This window comes from Anomaloglossus baeobatrachus, chromosome 3, assembly GCF_048569485.1.
Source record: "Anomaloglossus baeobatrachus isolate aAnoBae1 chromosome 3, aAnoBae1.hap1, whole genome shotgun sequence".
Classification (NCBI taxonomy): Eukaryota; Metazoa; Chordata; class Amphibia; order Anura; family Aromobatidae; genus Anomaloglossus; species Anomaloglossus baeobatrachus.
In genome coordinates, this window is record NC_134355.1 from 144785731 (window position 1) to 144812250 (window position 26520).

At 39.5% G+C, this 26520-nt stretch overlaps 1 protein-coding gene across 1 annotated transcript in view; it reads right to left on the reverse strand.

Annotated features, from left to right (window-relative positions):
- TTC27 (tetratricopeptide repeat domain 27) overlaps positions 1-26520 on the reverse strand; it is a 557582-nt gene that overhangs the window by 22499 nt on the left and 508563 nt on the right. The window contains exons 17-19 of the mRNA XM_075338149.1: positions 18616-18781; positions 10496-10693; positions 9199-9310 (exon numbers count right to left, since the gene is read on the reverse strand). Coding sequence (XP_075194264.1) covers positions 9199-9310; positions 10496-10693; positions 18616-18781 — 476 coding nt within the window. The remainder of the gene's footprint in view (positions 1-9198; positions 9311-10495; positions 10694-18615; positions 18782-26520) is intronic.

Genomic DNA, 26520 nt, shown 5'->3' on the forward strand with positions numbered 1-26520 from the left:
CTAGATAAATGGATATCTGAAATATCTATGTTCGAACTCCTTACAGCTGCCCCTACACCTGGTACTAGGTTGAGCGACAGTGGCACCGCTGTTGTCATTGTGCAACACAAGTGCTTATATATTAAGCTCTATTACTGCTGGTGCTTGTGCCACTCCAATCAGTTTTTCCTTGTTTTTCTTCTGGGACAATATCAATTAATAGTAAATAGTTTTTACTAGAGCCAGGGACTGGACTCCTTACTATTAATACTTCCAGCAGACAGTCCCTGATTGCCAGGTATAGCTATTGCTCTCTTGGTTTAGTTGTGGTCTACCTCTGTGCTTTCACTATATCACTGTTTTCTGATCTTGGCCTGTCTTCCAACTATCCCTCTACCTGATGACTCTGCCATTGATTTGGACATTCTGGTTTGCTGCACATCTCTGGCTATTTTTTGTCTGCAAACTTTTTGCGCAACGAAAGGCTGTGCAAAGATGTAGCGATATTTGGCATTTTCTCGCCTTCATTGCTGAGATCTGACTAAGTGGTGGAGCAGGGACGGGATGGGGGTGTGGTGTGCCCTGTTTGTCAAATTCATGATGAGCGGCGGTGTTCGCTCCACCACAAATCTTACTAAAGCCACTGACTGGAGTAAGATTGTGGCAAAGTACACGCCACGTTGCTCCCTGCCTGATTAATTAAGAGGCATCTGACTCTTAATGAACAAAGAGCCTCACTCGCTACCCCTTCCCCTCATCAAGACCGTTTTGAAAAATGATGGTCTTGAAGAATTCAGGCCTGTATGTCTAAAGGACAATGGGGCTGATTCATCAAGATGTACGCTTGTGCTATATCATTCTTGCTGGAGTACAAGCTGCCATTTTTTTAAGAGGAATATGCCACTTAATGAATTGGGCGCAACTTCTGAGTGATGTGGACCGAAGTAGATTTTCTGGTGTACAAAACGCTGGCACTTTTGATTAATTGGACAAGTATGTCTGACCATGGCCTCTGCTGCGTCAACTCCTCCGTAGCTCCATTTTGGTGGGAATGATTCAACCTGGCGTGAAAACACCAAAAGTTGTAAGTTCTTTTGCACAACTCTAACATTTTCAAAGCTTTTATGCTCCCTTTCTAGCTTAAAAGCTTTGATGAATCAGCCTCAATGTCTTCTCATTGCTATTCTAGGACATCTAAGCTCGAAATCCAAAAACACTTATCAGTTAAAAGACTTCTTGGAGTATATATGATATATTTAGGTTGTCCAGACCGTACGCAATTGGGAGACAACCCTGCATGAAGTGCGTATTTTGTTTGCATTTTAAGGCAAATTAAAGTCTTTAGAAGATCATGGAGATGTATTTCTATGGATCAAACAAATGCTCCAAATTGATATGAAGAACATTGAACAGATCTCTGTCCTTTCCAACAGGTCAATTGCCAAATGGAAAGGAAATGTCAGTTGGATTTGTATTGTTTTTACGTTTGCTTTTTCCAGTTCCTTACATCTTAGCAGAGTATTGTTAATGTAGACCACATGCCCACCATGCATTCCATATTTTATGAGGTGCCCTCAAGCCTAGAAACCCCTAAGGTCTCTTTTGACGTTTTCTCAAAGAAAAGGTAATGACAGCAATTTAAGCTAACCAATGCCTTTTCTTTGAAGTAAACTACACTTTTTTGTTAAATCTGTATGTAATATAGCGAATATTTAGGGGTTTCGTCTATAATACTACGATCTTAGTCAATACGTAACCCATATTACTATAAAATGAGGTCATTGAGCTGGATTTGTAGGGAAATTAAATGTAATCAAGTCCCTGAAGCAGTGCCTTGAGCCCATTTATTTTGTCAAGAAAAATATGTTAGAATCCAGAAGATCTAAGAAATGTCGTAGTCTAAATCCCAGAGATTACTGCAATTTTGACATAAGCATCTCTTGACCCTAAATATACTATACTTTTGTGCTCCCGTATCAACCATTCACACTAAATCCTTGTTTTAGGGTCCAGTTAACTTTCTAATATGGCTTGTACCAATACTTTACCATTCATAGGATTTTTAGCTCCATTATGTATAAGGATAAGGATGATTAATAGGAATACAAAGTACAGCCGATCACGTTAGTGTAACAAAGATATATACCATTTTTTTTATTGTAACTACAGAAAAAAAATTATGTGACCCCTTCATCTCTGCCACACGTATAAATAAATGGTAACACTTCATATTTTAGCAGATTTGCTATGTAGGCTAGTATTAAAAAAATAATTTCATTCTGCTTTTTCTGCACACCCTGCTCCATCAAGTGAACTCAGAGCATGATGTATGCTCAGGCCTGTGGGGTGTTTTATATGTACATCTGGTTAAGATGACAATCATATAACATGTAAGTAAAACAAAAGCATATGGGTTACTTTTCCTGCTCCTCAATCTAATTACATAGCAAGCAGCAAATCTACTTTGTCAGGCACAATCTGGCAACATATGGCACGAAAGCCAGCAAAGCATAGACTTATCAGTGTCATTTAATAGTCTGTTGTAGGTATCAGGTCTGGAGATTACACTTGTGATAACGTTGGATTATGATTGCCATCAGTTTTATGGAACTTGCACTTTAATAAGGCCTGTCATTTGCTCCCAAAAAAATTAACTAAATGCCTTGTAAAAATCCCCAAGCTATCCGGATTCTGCCACTCTTTTCCATTTTGTGTTGTTTTGTTAGTTGTATCTACAACTGTAGATATCTAGCAAAATAACCCCTCCATACACATGCAGTAAACAATACTGTGACAGATACAATAGTTAAAAATGCTGGACAATTCATTGCAGAGATATTCATGTTTGTTGTTTTTGGAGTGCAGTAACGTGAAATTTATGCTTGAAGTCCAATTAGACGTTTCTTCAGTGTCTTCTCTGAGGGTTGTGGCTTCAGCTCTCCCTCCCTGACGCTGTCAATAAATGAAAAGCTGTGGAGAAAAAGCGCAAATAGGGTCTTACCCCAATATGTGCGGGGTGCAGGGGGGGGGGTGGAGTAATACTACTCACCAGATGGAGTTGTGAAAGTCACAACTACTGTAATCGCATGTAGAAATAGACCACGGCAGCAGCAACCCAAACGGCAGATAACAGAGAAAGGTAGAGACGGGTTTTCACGGCAGCAGCAACCCAAACGGCAGATAACAAAGAAAGGTAGAGACGGGTTTTCACGGCAGCAGCAACCCAAACGGCAGATAACAAAGAAAGGTAGAGACAGGTTTTCTAACAGAGAAAGGTAGAGACGGGTTTTCACGGGTTTTTTCGGGTTTCCCTGACGCTGTCAATCACAGCTCAGCAGCTGGTTTATCAGTCTGGTAGGGAGCGATGATGGTGTACTTCCCAGAGAAGACTCTGAACAAAAAGTCCAGTTGGACTGTAAAGTAGAAATTTCAATTACTGTGCACCAAAGCAACAAATATTAATATCGGAATATAGATGAGCGGATTCGTTGAAGTTACGGTTTACTGGGTTCAGCCGGAGTTTAGATAAACCTCAGTTCGGGACCCGGACTTGACCTGAACTATATCTCAGAGCCCAAACCCCATTTGAAATTGATCATTGGGCAGTTCGGCTCTCCGCCCACATACAGCCATAAACAGAGCATTTCTGGGGGAGGGCAGGGTTTTTCGGATTTTTTGGTACACACTACATCCAAAATTTTGTTTTAATTCTTATTAGGAGCCATTCAGAGACGGCAAGTGGCTCGCACAGGGCCAAGCACCCAGATGCCAAATCAAATGGTTAGCATACGTACAGCACCCAACTCCGAACTCAAACACTGATTTTTTTATTTATTTTTTTTTAAACTTTGCAGTTCAGGTTTGCTCATTTCTATATCTGAGCAATGGTGCGGTGCACAGCAAAAACACAAAAAGTATCAGAATTAAAGGACCTCATTTTTAAAATCCATTTAACGCAATTATTTTTTAACAAGTTACAGGTCCCTTTTAAATAATACACTTTTGTGCGTTTATATACACATTTCGTATGTGTATATGATTTGTCCTGAGGAAGAAGCCATAAGGCTTTGAAACGTATAGACAAATAAACGAATTTCTTCTACATGGATCGTCTTTGCTATGGCAATGTGGTCTATTAACCCTTTTCTCTCCAAATTTGAAGTGCATCTCCATGTGGGTTCTGCTGCAAGCCGTACTTATGCCCTTACAGAGGTTATGGCTCTCACAACCACGCCAGGTGAGCCTACCTTTACAGCACCTTTGATGGCAGTGTTTTAGGATAAGACCCTATTTGCGCTTACGATCTCTTCCAGCATTTTTAACTATTGCTCTTATCATCGTATCTGTCACAGTATTGTTTACTGCATGTGTATAGAGGGTTTTTTTGCTAGATATCTACAGTTCTAGATACAACTAACAAAACACAAAAAACATACTACATAGTACCATTTGCAAAGCAGACATTTACCAGCAACATTTGCCTTTTAACTTGTAAATGTTCTAACTATAAAGGCCATAAAATGTCTCTAATATACCATAATCCTCAGAAACAAAATTATAATACATTCTATTAAAAAATAAAACAAGTGGCAAATTAATATGATATTTACAGTATATTTCTGCTGGTCCATGGTGCATTACAACAAATCACCAACATTTATAGCTAGTTTATAGCAGTCAGTTATGAAAACCTTTCCATATTTTATGGGACTAACAACAAACTGATGTGGAATGAAAAAAAAATGACATGAAAAACTGTTTCAATTTCTCATCACATTATTTGCCAGGTCATGGGAACGTAAACCCCAAAATAAAATGTTCAGTTATTATACTGTAGTTATCACTTTTTACACCTACTTTACTGATAATTAAGAAAACAGCAATAAGGTGTTCTGGGTAAAACCAAACAAACCTGAAAATGGGATGCATAGATATCTCTTAGGCCCCTTTCAGACGTCCGTGTTTCAGGTACCTGTGACATCCGTTTTTAACACGGATGTCACACACACATACCCATGTTATTCTATGGTGTTACTGACATGGTCGTGTTTTCACACGGACCGTGTGACCTCTCGTGGCACTGCATGCAAATACGGAGACATATTAGATACATATATTCCAACAGTGTATTTCATCCACAATGCATGAGTCCCTCAATTGGGACGCCGCATTGTGGAACTGAGCTACTCAGAATATGAATCAAAAACAGGAGGAGATGAGTAAAGATGCTTCAAACAATATGTATTTTTCATGCGTATTTATTAATAAATTTCCTATATCAAAAACATGATGAAAAAATACATATGCAATTATATACCAAATGTAGACAAGATAAGGCTAAGAGGAGAGATCTTAAAAAGGTACATGCATAACCTGCAAGAACTCATACAGAGAGTCCTAAAAATCCAAATATCATATCACACAGTTCCAAATATGCACAAAAATATGCACCATGTGTCAACTGTTGACGTGGATGCCCAGCAGTTGCACAATGAATGGTTATACTCAAGATCTACTTATGCCTGCTATATGGAGCCACAAGGCTTGTCTTAATCCAGAGAGCCAAAATTTATTTGATTAATGTAGGAATATCAGACAGCCACAATTGTGTACAAATACCCCAAAATTCACACAACAAATGACTATGCCCGGGGTCTGCTTGATCGTGCCAGTATAAGGAAAAGACCGTATATTAAATGACTATCAATTTATGTATCGATTAACCTCAGCAGGATCTCAGATACCAGGGCACAATGACTTGTCTAGTCAATCTCAGGCCAACCACAATTGTATGCATCTAAACAAATTCATGACCACAGAGCTTACATGAATCATTATGCATCATATAGCAGGCACATTAAGTATCCTAGAGTAGTTATAAAGGGGCCCTGTCCCTGCACAGCCAAATATTGCCAAGCATTATAATTTGTACTCAAAAAATTCACATCGTAAGAGGAATAAAATCAAGGCAATCAAGGCATATGCACAGCAGGAGCCCCGTGCACATTATATTCAACAGGAGAGTCACGCTAGTAGATAAAAGGCGCATAAAGAGGAACTATATGAATCCCAATAATAATGATGGCTGCAAGGGGGTCCTGTCCCCACACTGCACAATACCGCTGAAAGCCTCTGTATTGCACTTTAAATCATTTATATGAAAACTAAATCACAGCAGTAACGGCAAATGCGCACAGGAACCCCGTACATACCATCCTCAGCAAAAAAGATACTGGCAGGTTAGTCAGATGAGAAGGGGTTAATCCCCAAAAGAACCTCCCAAAACCACTTGTGTATTGTTGCTTCGTCAGGGAGTCAATTTTTGAGTACAAATTATAATGCTTGGCAAGTCATTGTGCCCTGGTATCTGAGATCCTGCTGAGGTTAATCGATACATAAATTGATAGTCATTTAATATACGGTCTTTTCCTTATACTGGCACGATCAAGCAGACCCCGGGCATAGTCATTTGTTGTGTGAATTTTGGGGTATTTGTACACAATTGTGGCTGTCTGATATTCCTACATTAATCAAATAAATTTTGGCTCTCTGGATTAAGACAAGCCTTGTGGCTCCATATAGCAGGCATAAGTAGATCTTGAGTATAACCATTCATTGTGCAACTGCTGGGCATCCACGTCAACAGTTGACACATGGTGCATATTTTTGTGCATATTTGGAACTGTGTGATATGATATTTGGATTTTTAGGACTCTCTGTATGAGTTCTTGCAGGTTATGCATGTACCTTTTTAAGATCTCTCCTCTTAGCCTTATCTTGTCTACATTTGGTATATAATTGCATATGTATTTTTTCATCATGTTTTTGATATAGGAAATTTATTAATAAATACGCATGAAAAATACATATTGTTTGAAGCATCTTTACTCATCTCCTCCTGTTTTTGAAATACGGAGACATGTCCTTTTTTTTCTCCGGCAGCACGGGTGTCACACGGATCGCACACTGATGTGATCCATGTGACATCAGTGTGACACGTACCGGAGAAAACACGGGTCTTTGAAATAAAAATAATTTCTATATTCACCTGCACCCAGCGCTGTTTTCTTCGCTCTGTTGCCTCCCGCTTCTGAACCCCACTCATTATACTCATTATTCACTGCACTGAGGAGCTGGACGTTTGAGCATCGCCGGGGATAGCACCAGCGACAGCACCAGCAACAGCACCAGCAACAGCACCAGGGACAGCGCATCATTGATGACAGGGAAGTATTCAGAAAGCAAACTGTGTGTGTTCAGTAATGTCGAGGAGGTCATTGGAGTTCACAATGAATTCTGATGAACCCGGGAAGTAACTGTGGTGACAACCGCTGTAGCGTGGGTGTCGCGGGGGTGTCATCAAGATGTCAGTTCATTGGGAACTCCAGTGACCTCCTGGACGTCAACTGCACACACACTGCTTGCTGGATACTCACCTGTCCCCACAATACTCGGACTTCCAGGTCCTCTGTGCAATGAATAATCAATGAATATAATGAGCGGGGGTCAGAAGCAGGAGACGGCAGATCCGAAGAAAACAGCGCTGGATGCAGGTGAATATAGAACATCTTTTTATTTCAAAGACCTGTGTTTTCTCCGGTACGTGTCACACTGATTTTCACACGGCTCACATCAGTGTGCGATCCGCGTGACACCCGTGCTGCCGGAGAAAAAAAAGGACATGTCTCCGTATTTGCATGCAGGGCCACGAGAGACCCGTGTTTTCTCCGGTACGTGTCACACTGATGTCACACGTATGCAAACACTGATGTCATACGTGTGACACGTATGACCATGCCGATGTGTGTGGCTTGTACCTGATTAAAGATGGACATCTGAAAGGGGCTTTAAAGTGATCCCTTCGACATTAGTCTGCAGGCCTTTATAGGTTGCCAGGTGGCATGAACACCACTAATTAAGACTTCAATTGCAACCGTGGTGAAGAAGCCGCTCACTGAGTCCCTATGTGGAGCTCCAGTGCAGTGGGGACTTGGTGTGTAGTTTGGGAAGAGTCTTAGTTGCCCTCTCTTGCAGAAAAAGGTGTGGAGTATTGTGTTATATTCTGGAGTCTTTAGAATTTTTTTCCAAAAAATAGAAATGTAATGCTCCATGTGAGTTAAAGAAAGTGCTTTAAAGGGAATCTATCATCAGGTTTGTGATATATTATCTGGGAACAACATGATGTAGTTGCTGAGAGCCTGATTCCAGTGATGTGTCGCTTAATAGGCTGTGTGTTGCTGTTTCAATAAAACCTGTGTTTTATCAGCAGGAGATTATCACTGCAGGACTAGGTCTCTTGGTCAACAGCTTTCTCTAATCCCACCTCCACCATTGATTGGCAGCTTTCTGCCAAAATACAGTGTACACGGAAAGCTGCCAATCAGTGGTGTGGGTGGGGTTATATAGAGATCAGCATTCCAAGATCTACTTGATTTGCAGCAAAGAAATCTGTGCTTCTAACAAAATGAAAGCATGCAGACCAGCGAGTGACACATTGCTGTAATCAGTGTCTCAGCACCTACATAATGCTGCTCTCAGATTACATAGCATAATTCTTTAGCAAATTTTGGCTTCGCTCCAGTGAAGAGACCAGTCACCACTCAATAAAATCTTTCCTATTATACTTCACCTGGTATAGATAAACTAATTTACTTCCTTACTAAGAGTAATCTTCAGCTGGAAACCTTCATAGTAAAAAAAATGTAAAAACCAAAGTAATGCAATAACACTTAAATTAATCTGTTAACAGGATTTCCCCCAGCAAATTATTTATATGCACATGTATCTCTTGCAATGATAAGTACAGCCATATCTTGAGCTTAACAGTTCATTACCATAATTACCAAAAATTTGGTGTTTTAATGGATATGCAAATGAGGCTGAAGTGCTTTGGCTCTGTGAAAGTACTACCTAAGCTTCTATCAATTTGGCTCTATTCCCGTCCACTGCCACATCCTCCTGCTTGACTGACATCTATGCTGTGTGACTGATGTCAGCCAAGCAAGAGACTGGGCAGGGAACAGAGCTGGAGTGACAGAGGCATCAGATCTACCATTGTCTTTCAGCCTCATTTGCATATCTATTCAAACGCCAGTTTCTTTGTACAGGAGGAAAGGGTTGTTTAGCTAAAGGTATGGCTGGACGTGTCTTTTACATGTGCATATAGTTTGGTGGTGACATCCTGCTCACAAATTCCCTTTAATTTTAACACATACTTACCATGAGCAAGGTCAATTGCCCCTCTTATTATTTCCTTGAATGTCGGAATGTCCCTTTCCCAGCCACTTTTCTGAATATCACATTTATGAGCTTTTGTCAGGAACTGTAAAGCCTTAAAAAAAGAAAGATATTGGTAGACATTAAGATAATACTATGGCATATTAAAACTTTTAACAGACCTACATCTATAATGATGATATCAATTATTTTCCATAAAAGCAGCTGTCCCCAATTTAACACAAACCATCCTGGACACTCAAGAACCACAACTCTATTACTTGGACAGCAATACTGTACATATGAAAGGCCAACATGTAATACTACAATTCCCCTGTAGGTGCTGCTGCAGAGAAAATGAGCTGTCAAGAGCGACGCAGACCTGCGGTGTTCGGCTGATCTGAAAATAAAATCTCATAAAAGTCAATCATTTCAATAAAAATAAGTCAAGATGAAGCAATAAACAAGAAAACATGGCTCTTTGTCTTTGACAAGTATTTCAGTAGGCCTTTTTCAACTCTGCTAAAAGGCTCACGAAGAGGAGTGCACATGGCAAGTATGTTCCAACCCACTAATCAGCTTTTGAGTGATCACTGTTAGGAAATTCTACATGACGGATAAACATAAGGGAAAAATGACACATAACGCAGACCCACAAAGGTTTAAGATAGACCTGACTCAAAAACATATGGTAAGTCTGTGTTAGACTTAGGAAAATATCCCGTACAACAAGCCCATCTCAAGATGACATTGTAGCCCTGGCTGGATCAGTCTTTTGATTCTGGGCTTCTAGTTGTGGTTTTAATGGCTTTCAGCTTTTATATGTTGCCCAGCCTATGAAATATATATATATATAAAGACTAGAGCAGAGTTAAAGCTAAATTGCGTCCTACAGCTGTACGACAGATGTTTAAATGTATAGGCTCAACAGAGAGAGATTTATAAGTGGGCTTCTGAAAAAAAAATAGTCTAGACGGCAAGATATGATCCATGTTACTAAACAATCGCAGCTAATCAGAACAATTCTAGGTACAGAATACGGATCAATAAAAAAAACAGAACATCCAAGGGCATTAAGTGTAATAGACAGCGTCTTAGAGATAAGTGAGGATAAAAAGACATAAATGTCAGAACGCAGGTCATCTACACATGCACTATCCAACAGCTTAAACCCCAACTTTATTCCCAATTCTGCAGTCTGGACAATACATGAAGTGAGACCTGGAAAAAGGGATTTTACTATATAGAGAAAAGAAAAATTCCCATTTTTTGTAACCATGCACATAACACAGATTGTTACCTTTTCATTCTCTTCAGCTTTTTCACTTTCTCCATTCCCGTACAGTTTGGCGTATGCTCTCCATATCTCAGCATCGCTAGAATCACGTGCGGTTATTCTTCCAAAGAGCTCCTGTAGCTTGGTCTTCAGGTTACTGGAGGACTCTCCTTTACTATCCTCTATGCCTTCCACCACTGCTCTAACTAAAACCTTCAGGACCTATAAGAAATGAAGCTTTAGTCTGAAGCGTATCAATGATGTTCTTTCTATGCGACCTCAGGATGAATTACAACTTAAAGTGAATCTGTCACCAGGTTTTTGCTACTTCATCTGAGAGCAGCGTGATGTAGGCAGAAAGATTCTGAAACTAACCACGTTTATCTTAGATTACTGTGTGCAACTGTTCTGACTTTATCTCAGAATTGAGTGTAGCAGAGCTGGGAGCTGTCCCTGCCCACACCAGACTCTCAATTGAGATTGTGTTTTGACTGTTGAGTTGTCAATCACATCAGGGGCGTACTGGACTGCTGTGCACCTGCAGAGGAGTCACACCAATGTTAATCACATAGCAATAAACCCTTTAGTATGAATAAATAATAGCTCGAACACAGTCAGAGAAAAGTAGTTTTTTTTTCTTTTTTAACCCTTGCAGCATGCTGCCCTCTGCTTACATTGCAAAATCCTGGTGACAGATTCCCTTTAAGGCTGGAGTCACATTAGTGTATGGCATCCGGTGCGAGAGCAACGGATGCAATATACTAATGACCCCCGGCTCATGCTCTGCTGCGGGCGTGAGCAAAGTGTCAAGTGACTATGACCTGATCTGGCAATTGGGTCACAGCTGCGAAGCTGAGGGCGGGCGCTGCGGAGGAGAGGGAGGGGTTAATCCCCCCCATCTCCTCCATTGTCCGCCTGTGCATATATCGCACTGCACTGGGATAACATCTGAGTGCAGTCTGATGTTTCTTTCGCACCCATACACTTGAATGGGTGTGAGTAATCCAAGACTCGCAGAAAATCGCAGCATGTTGCAACTTTTCTTGCATCCAGAATCTGGATACAACAAAAGCTGACCAACTGCTCTCCCTCATTGACTAAAATTGGTCAGAGTGCAATGTGAGATTTTCTCGAATTGCACTCGTCCATTTTTAACGCTCGTGTGAGCGTACCCCAAGTCTTTTAACCAGGACATTTCGATTGTCAGCTCTTATTGGAAGGATCCCCTTCCTGTCATCTCATTGTTCATATTTTTTGACTACTCGCTGTTTTACTTGTGTCTGATTTCCCAATTGGAAAGTGTAAAATATTTTAGCACCATATAATATAAAATTATGTTTTTTGTTTTTCTGTACAAAACAGATTTTCATCATGAAATTTCTTGAAAACTGAAAAGATATTTGGGAAAGTACATACAGTGCCTTTAAAAAGTATTCATACCTCATGAACTTTTCCACAGTTTTTTTCATGTAACACCCACAAGCTTAACTCCTTCACCCCTGGCTGATTTTCCATATTGCTTTTGTTTTTTTTTTGCTTTGTTTTAGTTTTTTCCACCCCTTCTTTCAAGAGCCATATTTTTTTTTTAATTTCTCCGTCAATATAGCCATATGAGGGCTTGTTTTATTGCGGGACAAGTTGTACTTACGAATGACTCCATTCATTTTACCATAGAGTGTACTGGAAAATGGTAAAAAAATTCCAAATGTGTTGAAATGACAAAAAAAGGGCAATTCCACAATTGTTTTTTGGGTGTTTTTATCTACGATGATCATTATATGGGAAAACTGACCTGGCAATATGATTCTCCAGGTCAATATGAGTACATAGGAACCAAACATGTATAGTTTTTTTATTTAAAAGGTGAATATTTGGGGGAAATTTGCAAATAAATAAAAAAATAGCTTGTGCAGATATTTACCATGAACATAATGTTTTACTTTTTAGGATCTGGGACTGTGTGAGAGGATATTTTTTGTGCCCTGAGCTGACGTTTTTACTGATAACATTATTAGTACATATGATGTTTTGAGTACCTTGTATTGCCTTTTTTTGAGGTAACAAAAAAACCCGCAATTCTAGCGTTTTTGTTTTTTCTTTCTCATTAGCCTGTTTACTGATAGGATTCATTTATTTTAGACATTTCCAAACATGCGTATTATTTTTAATAGTTTTATTTTAAATGGGGCAAAAGGGAGGTGATACAACTTTCCAAACACATACACGTCAATAGTCGTAAAGGGTTTAAAAGTATTTTATTGGGATTTTATGTGTTCTACCAACATAAAGTAGCAACTGTTTGTGAAGTGTATAAGAAATGATACATGGTTTTCTAAATATTTTAAAAATTAAATAAAAACATCGTGAAGTGCATTTGTTTTCAGCCCCCTGTAGTCTGATACCCCTCATTTAAATCCTGAGTAACCAATTGCCTCCAGAAGTCATCTAATTAGTAAATTGAGTTCACCTGTGTGTATTTTATTCACAGTATAACTTTAGCTGTTCTGTGAAAGCCTCAGAGGTTTGTTTAAGAACATTAGAGATCAAAGACAATCATGAAAACCAAGGAACACACCAGACAGGTCAGGGAAACAGTCGTGGATTAAAGAATGGTTAGGTTATAACAAAATAGCCCAACCTTTGAACATGTCACGTATCACTGTTCAATTCATTATTCAAAAATGAAAGGAGTATGGCACAACAGCAAGACATGATTGCCGAGTTAAACTGACATTTCAAGCAAGGAGAACACGAATTAGAGAAGCAGCCAAGTGGACCATGGTTGCTCTGGAGGGCTTGCAGAGATTCACAGCTCATGTGATTAAATTTGTCCACAGTACAACTATTTGGGCTCACTCACACAGCCATTGATTCTCTCATGCAAGAAAATAGAGCTGATAATGCTAATGACACTCAAATCAAACCCTGCGAGAGAATAGGATCAGAGGCACGGAGAAGACGGAGAACTTAATTTCTCCATCTTCTACATTGCTTGTATCCGCGGTAATAGGACTGCTCTCAGATGACATCCAAATACAGTCCAATGTTTCACATGCACCCATAGACTTGTAAGTGATCTGAATATTGGAGCCACTTGCAGCTTGTGAATTGGTATGAGGAAGAAAAGCAGATTTGCAATGCCCTATAGTATAACACTGGTCAGAGCACTATCCGTTAAAACATGTTAAATGCTCGTGTAAGCGAGTTCTTAGTCATATACGTCACAAATCTGGCCTTTATGGAAGAGTGGTGCAAAGAAAGCCACTTTTGAAAGCTAACCAAAGAAGTCCTGTTTGCAGTTTGCAAAGAGCCATGTAGGAAGCAGCTAGCAAGTGAAACAAGGTGATTTGGTCAGATGAGACCAAAGTAGAACTTTTAGAGTTAAAGGGAACCTGTCATCAGTTTTTTGCTTATAATCCATGCCAATCACCTTAAAATCATGTGAATGGGGTTCCTGCAACCCCTTTAAATCCTCAGACATTTTGTCAGATGGGTGTGTGCAGATTGTGATCAGCGCCACTCCAGTCAAACACCACCTGAGTCTCTTCAAACATCACCTGTTCTATTTGTAAATAAGTGGATGACGTCTCAATGCCATCCACACAGTGCCCAAAGTGTCACGCATGCGTAGCACAATCACTGGCTATTTAATAGGGCATAGCGAAGCAGGCCAAGCAGATCTCAGATTCCACTGCACAGGTGCAAGACTTCAATCTCTACATCACCCAAACAGTGCCTGTCACTTCTGCACAATGGAATTACTGGCAGTTCAATAAAGCACAGTGAGGCACGCCTGTGTAGGTCTGATTCCACTGCACAAAAACGAGACTTCGGGCACTGTGAATTAAGTCAAGACCAAAGTCTCACGTCTGCACAGTGGAATCTGAGACCGGAGTAGGTGCGCCTTACTTTGCCATATTGAACAGCCAGTGATTTCTCTTCACAGGCATGAGACGTCGTTCACTTACATGCAAGTAGAAAATTAAGCATTTAAAGGGACCAAAATGGTGCTGATCGCAATCTGCAGACACTCATCTGAATGAACCGCGCAATTTACATGCAGTGCGGGACAAATATATAACCTTTTTTCCAGGGCTGTGGAGTCGGAGTCGGAGTCGTGGAGTCGGAGCTCATTTTGGTGGAGTCGGAGTCGGAGTCGGTATAAAATGCACCGACTCCGACTCCTAAAATATATCATAAATTGGGGACAGGAGTGCAATGCAGAATGTGCTGAATATTTTACTAAATAACAACATTTAGTATAATGCTTATATTTAAGTGAAAAATTTATTGTAGTACAATGTGAACATCAGACATTTAATTGTTTTTATGATACAATAATCAAGATATTTGGATAGAACATAAAATATTTATTGGAATACAACTTTAGAACACAAAAAAACTAATAAATTGTAAATATGTAATATATATAATATATATATATATATATATACAGTGTATATACACACACACAAGATATATATGTAATCTACTGTATATTACATAGTGTATTACATATTTACAATTTATTACAGTTTTTTGTGTTCTAAAGTTGTATTCCAATAAATATATTTTATGTTCTATCCAAATATCTTGATTATTGTATCATAAAAATTATTAAATGTCTGATGTTCACATACACATATTCATGTACTACAATAAATTTTTCACCTAACTATAAGCAATATATGTAGGAGTCGGAGTCGGAGCCGGAGTCGGAGTCGGAGCCGGAGTCGGAGTCGGTGCAAGAGAATTTGAGGAGTCGGAGTCGGAGTCGAAGGTTTGGCTTACCGACTCCACAGCCCTGCTTTTTTCTGAATTATACAGAGGCACGTCTGAGGATATAAAAGGCTTGCAGGAACCCCATTCACATGCTCTTTAAGGTGATGGGCTGGAATTATAAGCAAAAAGCACTCGTGACAGGTTCCACTTAAATGAAAAACGCTATACCATCAACATTCTCAAACATATTGGTGGCAGCATCATGCTGTGGAGATGCTTTATTTTTTTGGCAGGGGCAGGGAAGCTGGTCAGAGTTGATGGGAAGAGGCATGGAGCTACATACAGGACAATCTTGGAGGAAAACCAAGAGGCTGCAAAAGGCTTGAGAATGGGACGTAGGTTCACCTTCCAGCAGGACAATGAAGCCACATACTGCCAGAGCCACAATGGAATGGTTTAGATCAGAGCATATTCATGTGTGTGAATGGCCCAGTCAAAGTCCAGATCTAAATCCCATTGACAATAAGTGGCAAGACTTGAAAACTGCTGTACACACACGTCTCCATCCAGTCTCACTTAACTAGTGCTATTTTGCAAAAAAGAATGGGCACAAATTTCAGCCGCTAGATGTGTAAAGCTGGTAGAGACAGGTCCCAAAAGACTTGGAGCAAAAACATAAGCAAAAGGTGGCCCACGAAGTATTGACTCGGGGGATTGAATACAAATGCACATCACAATTTTCAAATTTATATTTTTAAAATATATAGAAAACCATGTATCATTTCCTTTACACTTTGCAAATACTTGCTACTTTGTGTTGGTATATCACATAAATTTCCAATAAAATACAAGTTAAGTTTATGGGTGTGACATGAAAAAATGTGCAAAAAGTTCACAGGGTAGCAATTCTGTTTCATGGCATTGTTAGCGGTCCCTTCACAAGCAATACACCTTGAAGAGCAGGGATGAAGATGCTCTCTATCAGATTTGAGACAACCTTATAATATGTAAACAGCGACTCATCCACCAGAGAAATGTCTGCTCAAAATAAAGGCCACCGGACACATTGGAATAAACTTTTCCGATCCCACAGATATCTGCGGACAGCTTAATGTCTATGGAGGTTTCCTGAAACTCTTCTGGCAGAGGATGTTGGTAAATAGGAGAATTGGCATATTGGAGACCAATGTCCAATCCTTCAGTTCTGCCAAAGGCTTACTCATAGTCTCATAAGTTTGAGGTTGAGAGAAGTCACAAGCATGTGGCAAGGCTCCTTTCTAGAGATAAATTTGGAGAAATTCAGGATAAATTGATGGGACCTGCATCTACTATACATGTATTTAACATCCACAGGATATGCCATAAATGTACAAGATTCCTTTAAGTAAAAGTGTTTGGCAAACAGTTATCACATTTGTTTGACCACCTTAAATTTCAGGACTCCATACAGATATGTTAAATCTATACATAAAAGACATACTGTACATAACTAATCACACAAGCAATCCCAAGGCCTGCAGTGTAGACCCAAGAATCAGCATTTAGGACTGAATTTTACAGACAATATATCAAGTTGGAGCACTAGATGTTAGAAAACCTTTACAATGGCAGCAATGCAATAATTATAGACTCAATGAGTAATTACACTAATAAAATGGCTCTACTTTTTGCATGAGTAATAAAATATATCAAATAGTGATCAATAATTCATGGGACATTTAAATAAAAACTGGCTGGCATCAATCAATACTTTCCTGAATATTTACGTGTTAATGAGCAAGCGTAAAACTAGGCATTCTGCCTCTTATAACACTGGGCGGAAATCTTATTCTTGCAAATATCCTTAAGTCTCGGAGCTGTTTTGCAAATTAAAAATAACTTAATGAAATCACAAGTATTACAGGGGTTGTCTCCTTTTAGACAATGTTCTGCCCAGACTATGAGCCCACAGACTGGCTGCCTGCCACGCTATAGAGGTGACATCAGTACCGCAATCTATGCCATATACTGGGAATAGGGGCAAACATGAAGACAGTATGTTATTTATTTTATTTTAACAAACTGCACTCAGGACATAAGGGCTACACCTTTAAACAAAGTAAAACAAATATAACAAAATGGCCTGAGAGCCTCACCCGTGACCAAGCCGTTCCCTAACGAGTGTTTAAAACCTAGATTAATTTAGATTATCTTAAAGTGTAATTGTTGTTTTAATTTTTATTTCTTAAATCCATAGTAAACATGAATATAAGCAACTTTGTAATATATCTTAGCACAGAAATCTGCTTATTTCTCTGCCAGAATTGATCAGTCATTATCACCATTCTCAATTCTGAGACTTTCCCATTACTGAGATAGCAGCTGTTACTGATGAGATTCTATGTTGATAGAAGAGAAAGGAGAGGGCGGAGCTCTGCATCTAGCTCCTCCCTCTACCTCTGCCTCCTCCCTTCATCATAGCATCTCATCATTAACAACTGCTATCTCCTATCTCAGTAATGGGAAAGTCTTCATTGAATACAGATTTTACCTTAGAATTGAGAATGTTGATAATGACTGATCAATCTGAAAGAGAAATAAGCTCATTTGTCTTATAAGATATATTATGAAGTTGCTAATTTACATGTGTACTATTGATTTAGGAAATAAAAATTAAAACGTTGGTTACCCTTTAAATTAGAAACAGAGTAGTAGGTTTAAATACAGTGGGATAAAACTATGGTGTCCTGAGTCTTGCTTTATATATATACTGCTATCAGCACTATTGTGACTGTATTTAGAATATTATTAGAGAGCAGATATCCAAACTACTTCTATTTCTTTAAAAGAACAAAGGACAACATATTAAAAACTATTACAACTGTCAAACATGTCCTATCGAAATAGTTTCCCTCCTACAAAGCGTCTTCAGGGCAACTGGCAAAAACATGGCTGGTACTGGGACACTAATCACACCTCTAATTTATAGATTTTGTCTGCATCATCATTCAAAGACAGGCGCTAAGTTATGACTCAAGACTTTAGCCAATCTACTACTATTCTCATGTATTTTCATGTATGCAGATGAAAACCAAAAATACTTGTGCCATCTATATTATGTCAGAATTCCCTGAAGACACTACATAGCAGTGAAACACGTTGGGAGGGCGTGTGTAGCTTCTAATAGTTTCTAATCGGCAGTACTTTGCTGTTATAAGGTGAAAAAGAACAGTTTGTTCTGATGTCTGCCAAGATTCTTGATAACTTTCTTTAGAACTGTACCTTTATATTAACCTCTTAAACTCAGACATTAGCATTTTTCCCTTCCCTTCTTCCAAGAGTCAAGTTATTTCTCAAGATTTTTCCTTATATAATATATACAGTTGCTGCAATCAGACGTTTTGAGCCCTAAGTTATGCTGTGATATGTGATAAATGACCAACCTGAACATCCTTATATTTGTCTCGAAGGTCCATTAGTCTGTGGTAAGCTTTAATGGCTTCTGTGAACTCTCCGACATCTGTGCTGGTTACTACATAGTTCTCCCATATCTGCCAATGTTCAAAGTTGCATTTGATGGCTTCTTGAAGTGTTCGGAATGCCTTGTGCCTTAGAGAACAAGAGACAGCTATGCTATAATTATTAGAACACCAGATGAGTTATTTTCCTATGCTTGACCAGTCGTTCACCCGTTCCAGGAGACACATGACCCCCGTGCAGCATCATAAAGTAAAGAAACATAACAACTGCTCTAACCTGGCATCCTGTAGTTCTAAATGAGCAGTAGGAATGTTGAAGTTAAATATAAGGACCCTCTCTTCTGCCCATTAACATAAAACGAACATACAAGCTGATACCACTAATGCACACAATATAATGCATTTATCTATACAGACAGAGACATAATATGAAAAATATCCAAAAAGTAAGAAACTAAAGCGGTTCCCTAATTTAAAAAATGATGCATATGATTCATCACTACATTTTCCCCAGATTTCATGAGAATACCTCTCAATTAGTGACTTTGATTTGTAAGGATTTATGTCTTTTTTAAAATTGCCTTTTGTTTAATTCATTTTCTGATTTTTACTTCAAATGTGGCTTTTCCAGATGTTTCACACTGATTCGTTAATGGCAACTTTTTTTAAAAGTCTACCCCTGAATCAATTTTTTTGTACAAAAGTATTTGTACAAATTTTGCCAAATTTTGCAAAAAAAGGTAACAAAAAAGTTAGACAATTTTTACATTGCACAAAAATCATTAACTGTGTTTGTCATTTTGAAAAATGTGGCACAAAAATAGGACCGAACCGCATGAAAAAAAAGAATTATTACTGAGAAAAAATGCAAATGATGAATTGGGGCCAAAGTAGTGTTCATAATAACAAATATTGCAATTATTAATATACTCTCCTGTATGTCATTTTAAGTGATTCAATAAAGAAACCAGAAACCTTTTTATGAAAACAAGGACTGTGACTCAAATATTTTTTTCTCTTGGATTGTTATGCTACCCAGGTGACGGGTGGTTGAGGATCCTGATTCAATTACAGATTGGATGGACATTCTACGGTGAGCGTATCTACATATATATATATATATATATATATATATATATATTATACTTGTATGTTAAAGGTGCCACAATCTTTAGATCTACCGTAAGTGGAGTCTTTCTGACTTGTGTCACATCAGAGTCTGTCCTGTGAGGGCACCATCAATGTTGTGTGTGAAGGAGGCCGGTTGACTTCTATGGTATTATCAGTAGCTAAGCCAGGACCCTCTTTTTTCACAAATGCTACATAGGTAGAAAAGTGGGATTACTTAGCTAGTAAACCGGACCCCCACCTTATGCAGCACTTTTGTAAACCCATCCCTCAAACTCTCTCTTATGTGATGTCAGAACCCAGGACTGCTACTTGAAGATCAAAGCAGGTCAGGTAAAAATCCAAATTTGACTCCGCTTTTTTTTTTCTATGCTCCATCTCTGGATTCTTTATAAAGGACTCGTGTATAATTATTAGTTGCTCTAGTCTTCAGAGATAAATTCAGGCTCAGTCAAAAGTTAGCGTCCTATCAAGGGTCTTCCGTAAGTAGTCAGGAAGTGCAGCTCATATCACATATTGCTTAGGGGCCTTGGAGCAGAAACATGAAGATAGTTCTCCAATGTGGTCGGAAGGGTAAACTATCAATCTGTTGATCAATAGTTATCTCTTCTAACTACCCCATCACCTAAGAGTTCCTGTCTTCTGTATTGGAAGAACTTAGTAAGCATTCACTACCATTATCTGGCAGTACATTATATGACCATAGAAGAAAAGGATTGGGTGATTGTAATTCAAATGTCCAATTGCTATGTACTCTTACATAATGTTAGATAAGAGTCAGAAGGCTCAGCAACAAATTAGATCAACATCTCATCCTGCAAAAATTGGATAATTCGGCAGATTTATCTAATGTGTATGAGGCGTTTAGTCTAAGGGGTACTTTGCATGCTGCGACATCGCTAGACGATGCTAGCGATGCCGAGCGCGATAGTCCCCGCTGTGGAGACACAGGGCTCAGGGGGTGCTCTGGTCCGCTGACCCAGCCACCTGTAGAAAGACAGCGTGGCTCAGGGCTCATCCCAACTGAACGCACGACCTCCTTAACCGTGGGCGGAACACTACTCAGACAACACAGGGTGAGGGAATCACAATATTAAGACTTTATTGGATCCCCAAAATATTAACGGCACATAACACATAACCAGCAAAACACACAAATGTAACAGGCAACAGAGTCTCACCCTTCCGCTGGCTCACCAGGGATTTAAAATGTCCATGTCTCAGAGCTTCCAGGGCTATTTACTCCAATCCAGCAGCACCCCGCTTTTGGCGGGCACCCACCGAGAATGGAATAACGCCAGATTTAGGAAGCTGGCTGAGGTCTGCAAAGTCTGTACCAGGTGACTGAATTGTCCCAACCTGGGTTTCCTCCTTAAGTAGTCTATGGTTTGATGATATAATCCTGGCAGCCGGAGTCGAAATCCCTAGACTGTGGATATGGTTTCCAATCGGAACCGGAGCCCCTAGATTGAAGCCACAAGGTATCCTGATCCTCTAGCCAGCTCCTAAGAGCTTAGACTGGATCATGCACATCCATCCACCACTGGTGACTTAAAGAAATCCCTTTTATAGCCATAACCTTCCCTTAGGATAAACTGTGCCCTTATCGGATTGGTTGTACAAGGTTGCTTCTCTTATTGGATGAATTTCAAGCTGCATGGATAATGTTCATTTAAATGATGTGGACAGAAAGACTGAGGATATCTGGTGTCTGGAATGCACAGACTAGACAATGGCTATTAAGGTAATTTACATTAATTAATTTACATTGTAATTACATACACAACTACATTACAATGAATGCTCAGAGGGGCCTGGCAGACACAATAGTTTAGCAAACATGAGTTAGCACACAGAAGAACAATACGTCTGGCTGAATTTTAAGAAACTTAAACCCATACTAAGCATTGGGTGTCCATGTCGTCACACCCGCCCCCGTCGCACATGCGATATCTTGTGATAGCTGCCGTAGCGAACATTATCGCTACGGCAGCTTCACGCGCACTTACCTGCTCTGCGACGTCGCTCTGGCCTACGACCCACCTCCTTCCTAAGGGGGCGGGTCATGCGCCGTCACAGCGACATCACACGGCAGGCGGCCAATAGAAGCAGAGGGGCGGAGATGAGTGGGCCGTAAACATCCCGCTCACCTCCTTCTTTCCGCATTGACGGTGGAGGCAGGTAAGGAGATGTTCTTCACTCCTGCGGCTTCATACACAGCGATGTGTTCTGCCGCAGGAACAAGGAACAACATCGTACATGTCGCTGCAGCGAAATTATGGAAATGACCGACACTACACAGATCACCGATTTTCGACGCTTTTGCGCTCGTTTATCGGTGCTTCTAGGCTTTACACGTTGCAAAGTCGTTACCGGCGCCAGATGGGCGTCACTTTCGATTTGACCCCGACGAGATCGCAGTAGCGATGTCGCAACGTGCAAAGTACCCCTAAGGGCTCACCCAGATTGAGTTATTCGCAAACAAGTTCTATCTATATTTTTCAAGTACCTATTATAGTCTAAGGGGCTGTTCACTCGCGCATATGTTTTTACATAAAGACCAAATGGTCACCACAAAATCAAAGAGACATATCTGATTTTGATCTAAATCACGGACCAAATTTACCAATACAAGTCAATGGGTCTGTGAAAAAAATCTGACCAAACTCGACTCGGATGCTGCCTGTTTTTCATTGACTGATGGATAGAAAATGCTTGAGAAATCTCTACCTCTTTTTTCCCATATGAGAAAAACTGATAAACGTCTAATTATAAGAACTAACACATCGACCCAAAATTGATCAAAATCAGACCATTTTTTGCTGTCTGAGAAAGTGACTGAAGTATGAATGAATAGGGGAAAGATGAGAACAAAGGAGAGGTGATTGCACCAAGAACAGCCTAGTTGTCACTTTTTTTTAACAGAAAAATAAAAAAAATCATAGCCTTAGATTAGTTACACGTAACATTTTTAGGGTTAACAATTCTAAACATTCAAATACACCGATTAAAGATAAAATGCAGTTTAAGTAATTATAAAATATGTATCATGTAATATTTTATTTTTAAGCCAGAGTTGGAACATTTCCACTGATTCCACAGCCCTGGTGATGTTACCAGCTTCTGTCCGTCTCCGCTCTGATGAGGCATGGTTGAAGATGAGTCGCAGAGGAAGGGGGGCTACAAGAGTTAAATGATTGTTTTTTCTAAACCCTACTGTGACATTATTAGAGGATTATCTTTATATATTTTTTCACAGCAGAGTGGTTTGATCAATTGTTATCCACTGCCATACACATCATCATATATAAAGCGTGTTGCTAAATACAGTAGCCACACTGACACTCTTCACTGCCCTTGCCAATTAATGGACGATAAGGCACAATACCCCCAATACAAGACAGGGCACAGAAAAAACACAGACACTTTGGTGTTAAACTTTCTGTAACTTTGCAAGATTGACAGAGGGACAAAATGAATGAACAATTGGCAACAATAGCACATGCCTCTACCAGGGAGGTGCATATATTTTTATTATATATATATATATATATAGACATACATACATACACAGACACACACACACACACACACACACACACACAGACACACACACACATTTCAAAGTTTCATAGAGGATAGTCTTAAGTCCATTGAGTTCAACCCATGACCTAACCTACGGTAATATATTGATCCAGAGGTGGGCAAAAAAAAACCCAAAAACATGGGGCAAACAGTAAGCACCACATTAAGGGAAAAAATTCCTTCAATACTCCACATACAGCAATCAGACTAGTTCCCTGGATCAACGTCCCATCACAGAATCTAGTACACATAACCAGTTATATTATATTTTCCAAGAAAGGCATCCAGGCATATCTTAAATTTCAGTAGTGAATAAACCATTACAACACCATATAGCAGAGAGTTCCATAGTCTCACTGCTCTTACAGTAAAGAATCTGCTTTTGTGATTATGATTAAACCTCTTTTCCTCTAATTGTATAGGATGCCCCCTTGTCTTTGTTGCAGGCCTAGGTGTAAAAAGATCATTAGAGAGAGCTCTGTGCTGTCCCCTCATATATTTGTACATTATAATATGATCGCCCCTAAGCCTTTGTTTTTCCAATCTGAATAACCCCAAGTTTAATAACCTGTCTTGGTATTGAAGCCCACCCATTCCTTTAATTACCTTGGTTGCTCTTCTCTGCACCCGCTCTAGTTCAGCTATGTCCTTCTTATACACCGGAGACCAAAATTATACACAGTTTTCTAAGTGTGGTCGCACTAGTGACTTGTACAGAGGTAAAACTATGTTCTTCTCATGAGCATATATGCCTGTATTAATGCATCCCACTATTTTATTAGCTCAATGCCCCCTACAAGGTCGTTAATGAATGTTTAAAATATATTATACACAAGTATAACACACACACACATATATATATATATATATATATATATACAGTCAGGGCCAGAAATATTTGGACAGTGACACAAGTTTTGTTATTTTAGCTGTTTACAAAAACATGTTCAGAAATACAATTATATATATAATATGGGCTGAAAGTGCACACTCCCAGCTGCAATATGAGAGTTTTCACATCCAAATCGGAGAAAGGGTTTAGGAATCATAGCTCTGTAATGCATAGCCTCCTCTTTTTCAAGGGACCAAAAGTAATTGGACAAGGGACTCTAAGGGCTGCAATTAACTCTGAAGGCGTCTCCCTCGTTAACCTGTAATCAATTAAGTAGTTAAAAGGTCTGGGGTTGATTACAGGTGTGTGGTTTTGCATTTTGAAGCTGTTGCTGTGACCAGACAACATGCGGTCTAAGGAACTCTCAATTGAGGTGAAGCAGAACATCCTGAGGCTGAAAAAAAAGAAAAATTCCATCAGAGAGATAGCAGACATGCTTGGAGTAGCAAAATCAACAGTCGGGTACATTCTGAGAAAAAAGGAATTGACTGGTGAGCTTGGGAACTCAAAAAGGCCTGGGCGTCCACGGATGACAGCAGTGGTGGATGATCGCCGCATACTTTCTTTGGTGAAGAAGAACCCGTTCACAACATCAACTAAAGTCCAGAACACTCTCAGTGAAGTAGGTGTATCTGTCTCTAAGTCAACAGTAAAGAGAAGACTCCATGAAAGTAAATACAAAGGGTTCACATCTAGATGCAAACCATTCATCAATTCCAAAAATAGACAGGCCAGAGTTAAATTTGCTGAAAAACACCTCATGAAGCCAGCTCAGTTCTGGAAAAGTATTCTATGGACAGATGAGACAAAGATCAACCTGTACCAGAATTATGGGAAGAAAAAAGTTTGGAGAAGAAAGGGAACGGCACATGATCCAAGGCACACCACATCCTCTGTAAAACATGGTGGAGGCAACGTGATGGCATGGGCATGCATGGCTTTCAATGGCACTGGGTCACTTGTGTTTATTGATGACATAACAGCAGACAAGAGTAGCCGGATGAATTCTGAAGTGTATTGGGATATATTTTCAGCCCAGATTCAGCCAAATGCCGCAAAGTTGATCGGACGGCGCTTCATAGTACAGATGGACAATGACCCCAAGCATACAGCCAAAGCTACCCAGGAGTTCATGAGTGCAAAAAAGTGGAACATTCTGCAATGGCCAAGTCAATCACCAGATCTTAACCCAATTGAGCATGCATTTCACTTGCTCAAATCCAGACTTAAGACGGAAAGACCCACAAACAAGCAAGACCTGAAGGCTGCGGCTGTAAAGGCCTGGCAAAGCATTAAGAAGGAGGAAACCCAGCGTTTGGTGATGTCCATGGGTTCCAGACTTAAGGCAGTGATTGCCTCCAAAGGATTCGCAACAAAATATTGAAAATAAAAATATTTTGTTAGGGTTTGGTTTATTTGTCCAATTACTTTTGACCTCCTAAAATGTGGAGTGTTTGTAAAGAAATGTGTACAATTCCTACAATTTCTATCAGATATTTTTGTTCAAACCTTCAAATTAAACGTTACAATCTGCACTTGAATTCTGTTGTAGAGGTTTCATTTCAAATCCAATGTCGTGGCATGCAGAGCCCAACTCGAGAAAATTGTGTCACTGTCCAAATATTTCTGGACCTAACTGTATATGTATATATATATATATATATATATATATATATATATATATATATATATATACACACACAAACAGTACAGACCAAAAGTTTGGACACACCGTCTGAAAATTGTAGATTCACATTGAAAGCATCAAAACTATGAATTAAAACATGTGGAATGAAATACTTAAAGTGTGAAACAACTGAAAATATGTCTTATATTCTAGGTTCTTCAAAGCAGCCACCCTTTGCTTTCATTACTACTTTGCACACTTTTGGCATTCTCTTGATGAGCTTCAAGAGGTAGTCACCGGAAATAGTTTTCCAACAGCCTTGAAGGAGTTCCCAGAGATGTTTAGCACTTGTTGGCCCTTTTGACTTCACTCTGCGGTCCAGCTCACCCCAAACCATCTCGATTGGGTTCAGGTCTGGTGATTGTGGAGACCAGGTCATCTGGCGTAGCACCCCATCACTCTCCTTCTTAGTCAAATAGCCCTTACACAGCCTGGAGGTGTGTTTGGGGTCATTCTCCTGTTGAAAAATAAATGATGGTCCAACTAAATGCAAACCGGATGGAATAGCATGCTGCTGCAAGATGATGTGGTAGCCATGCTGGTTCAGTATGCCTTCAGTTTTGAATAAATCCCCAAA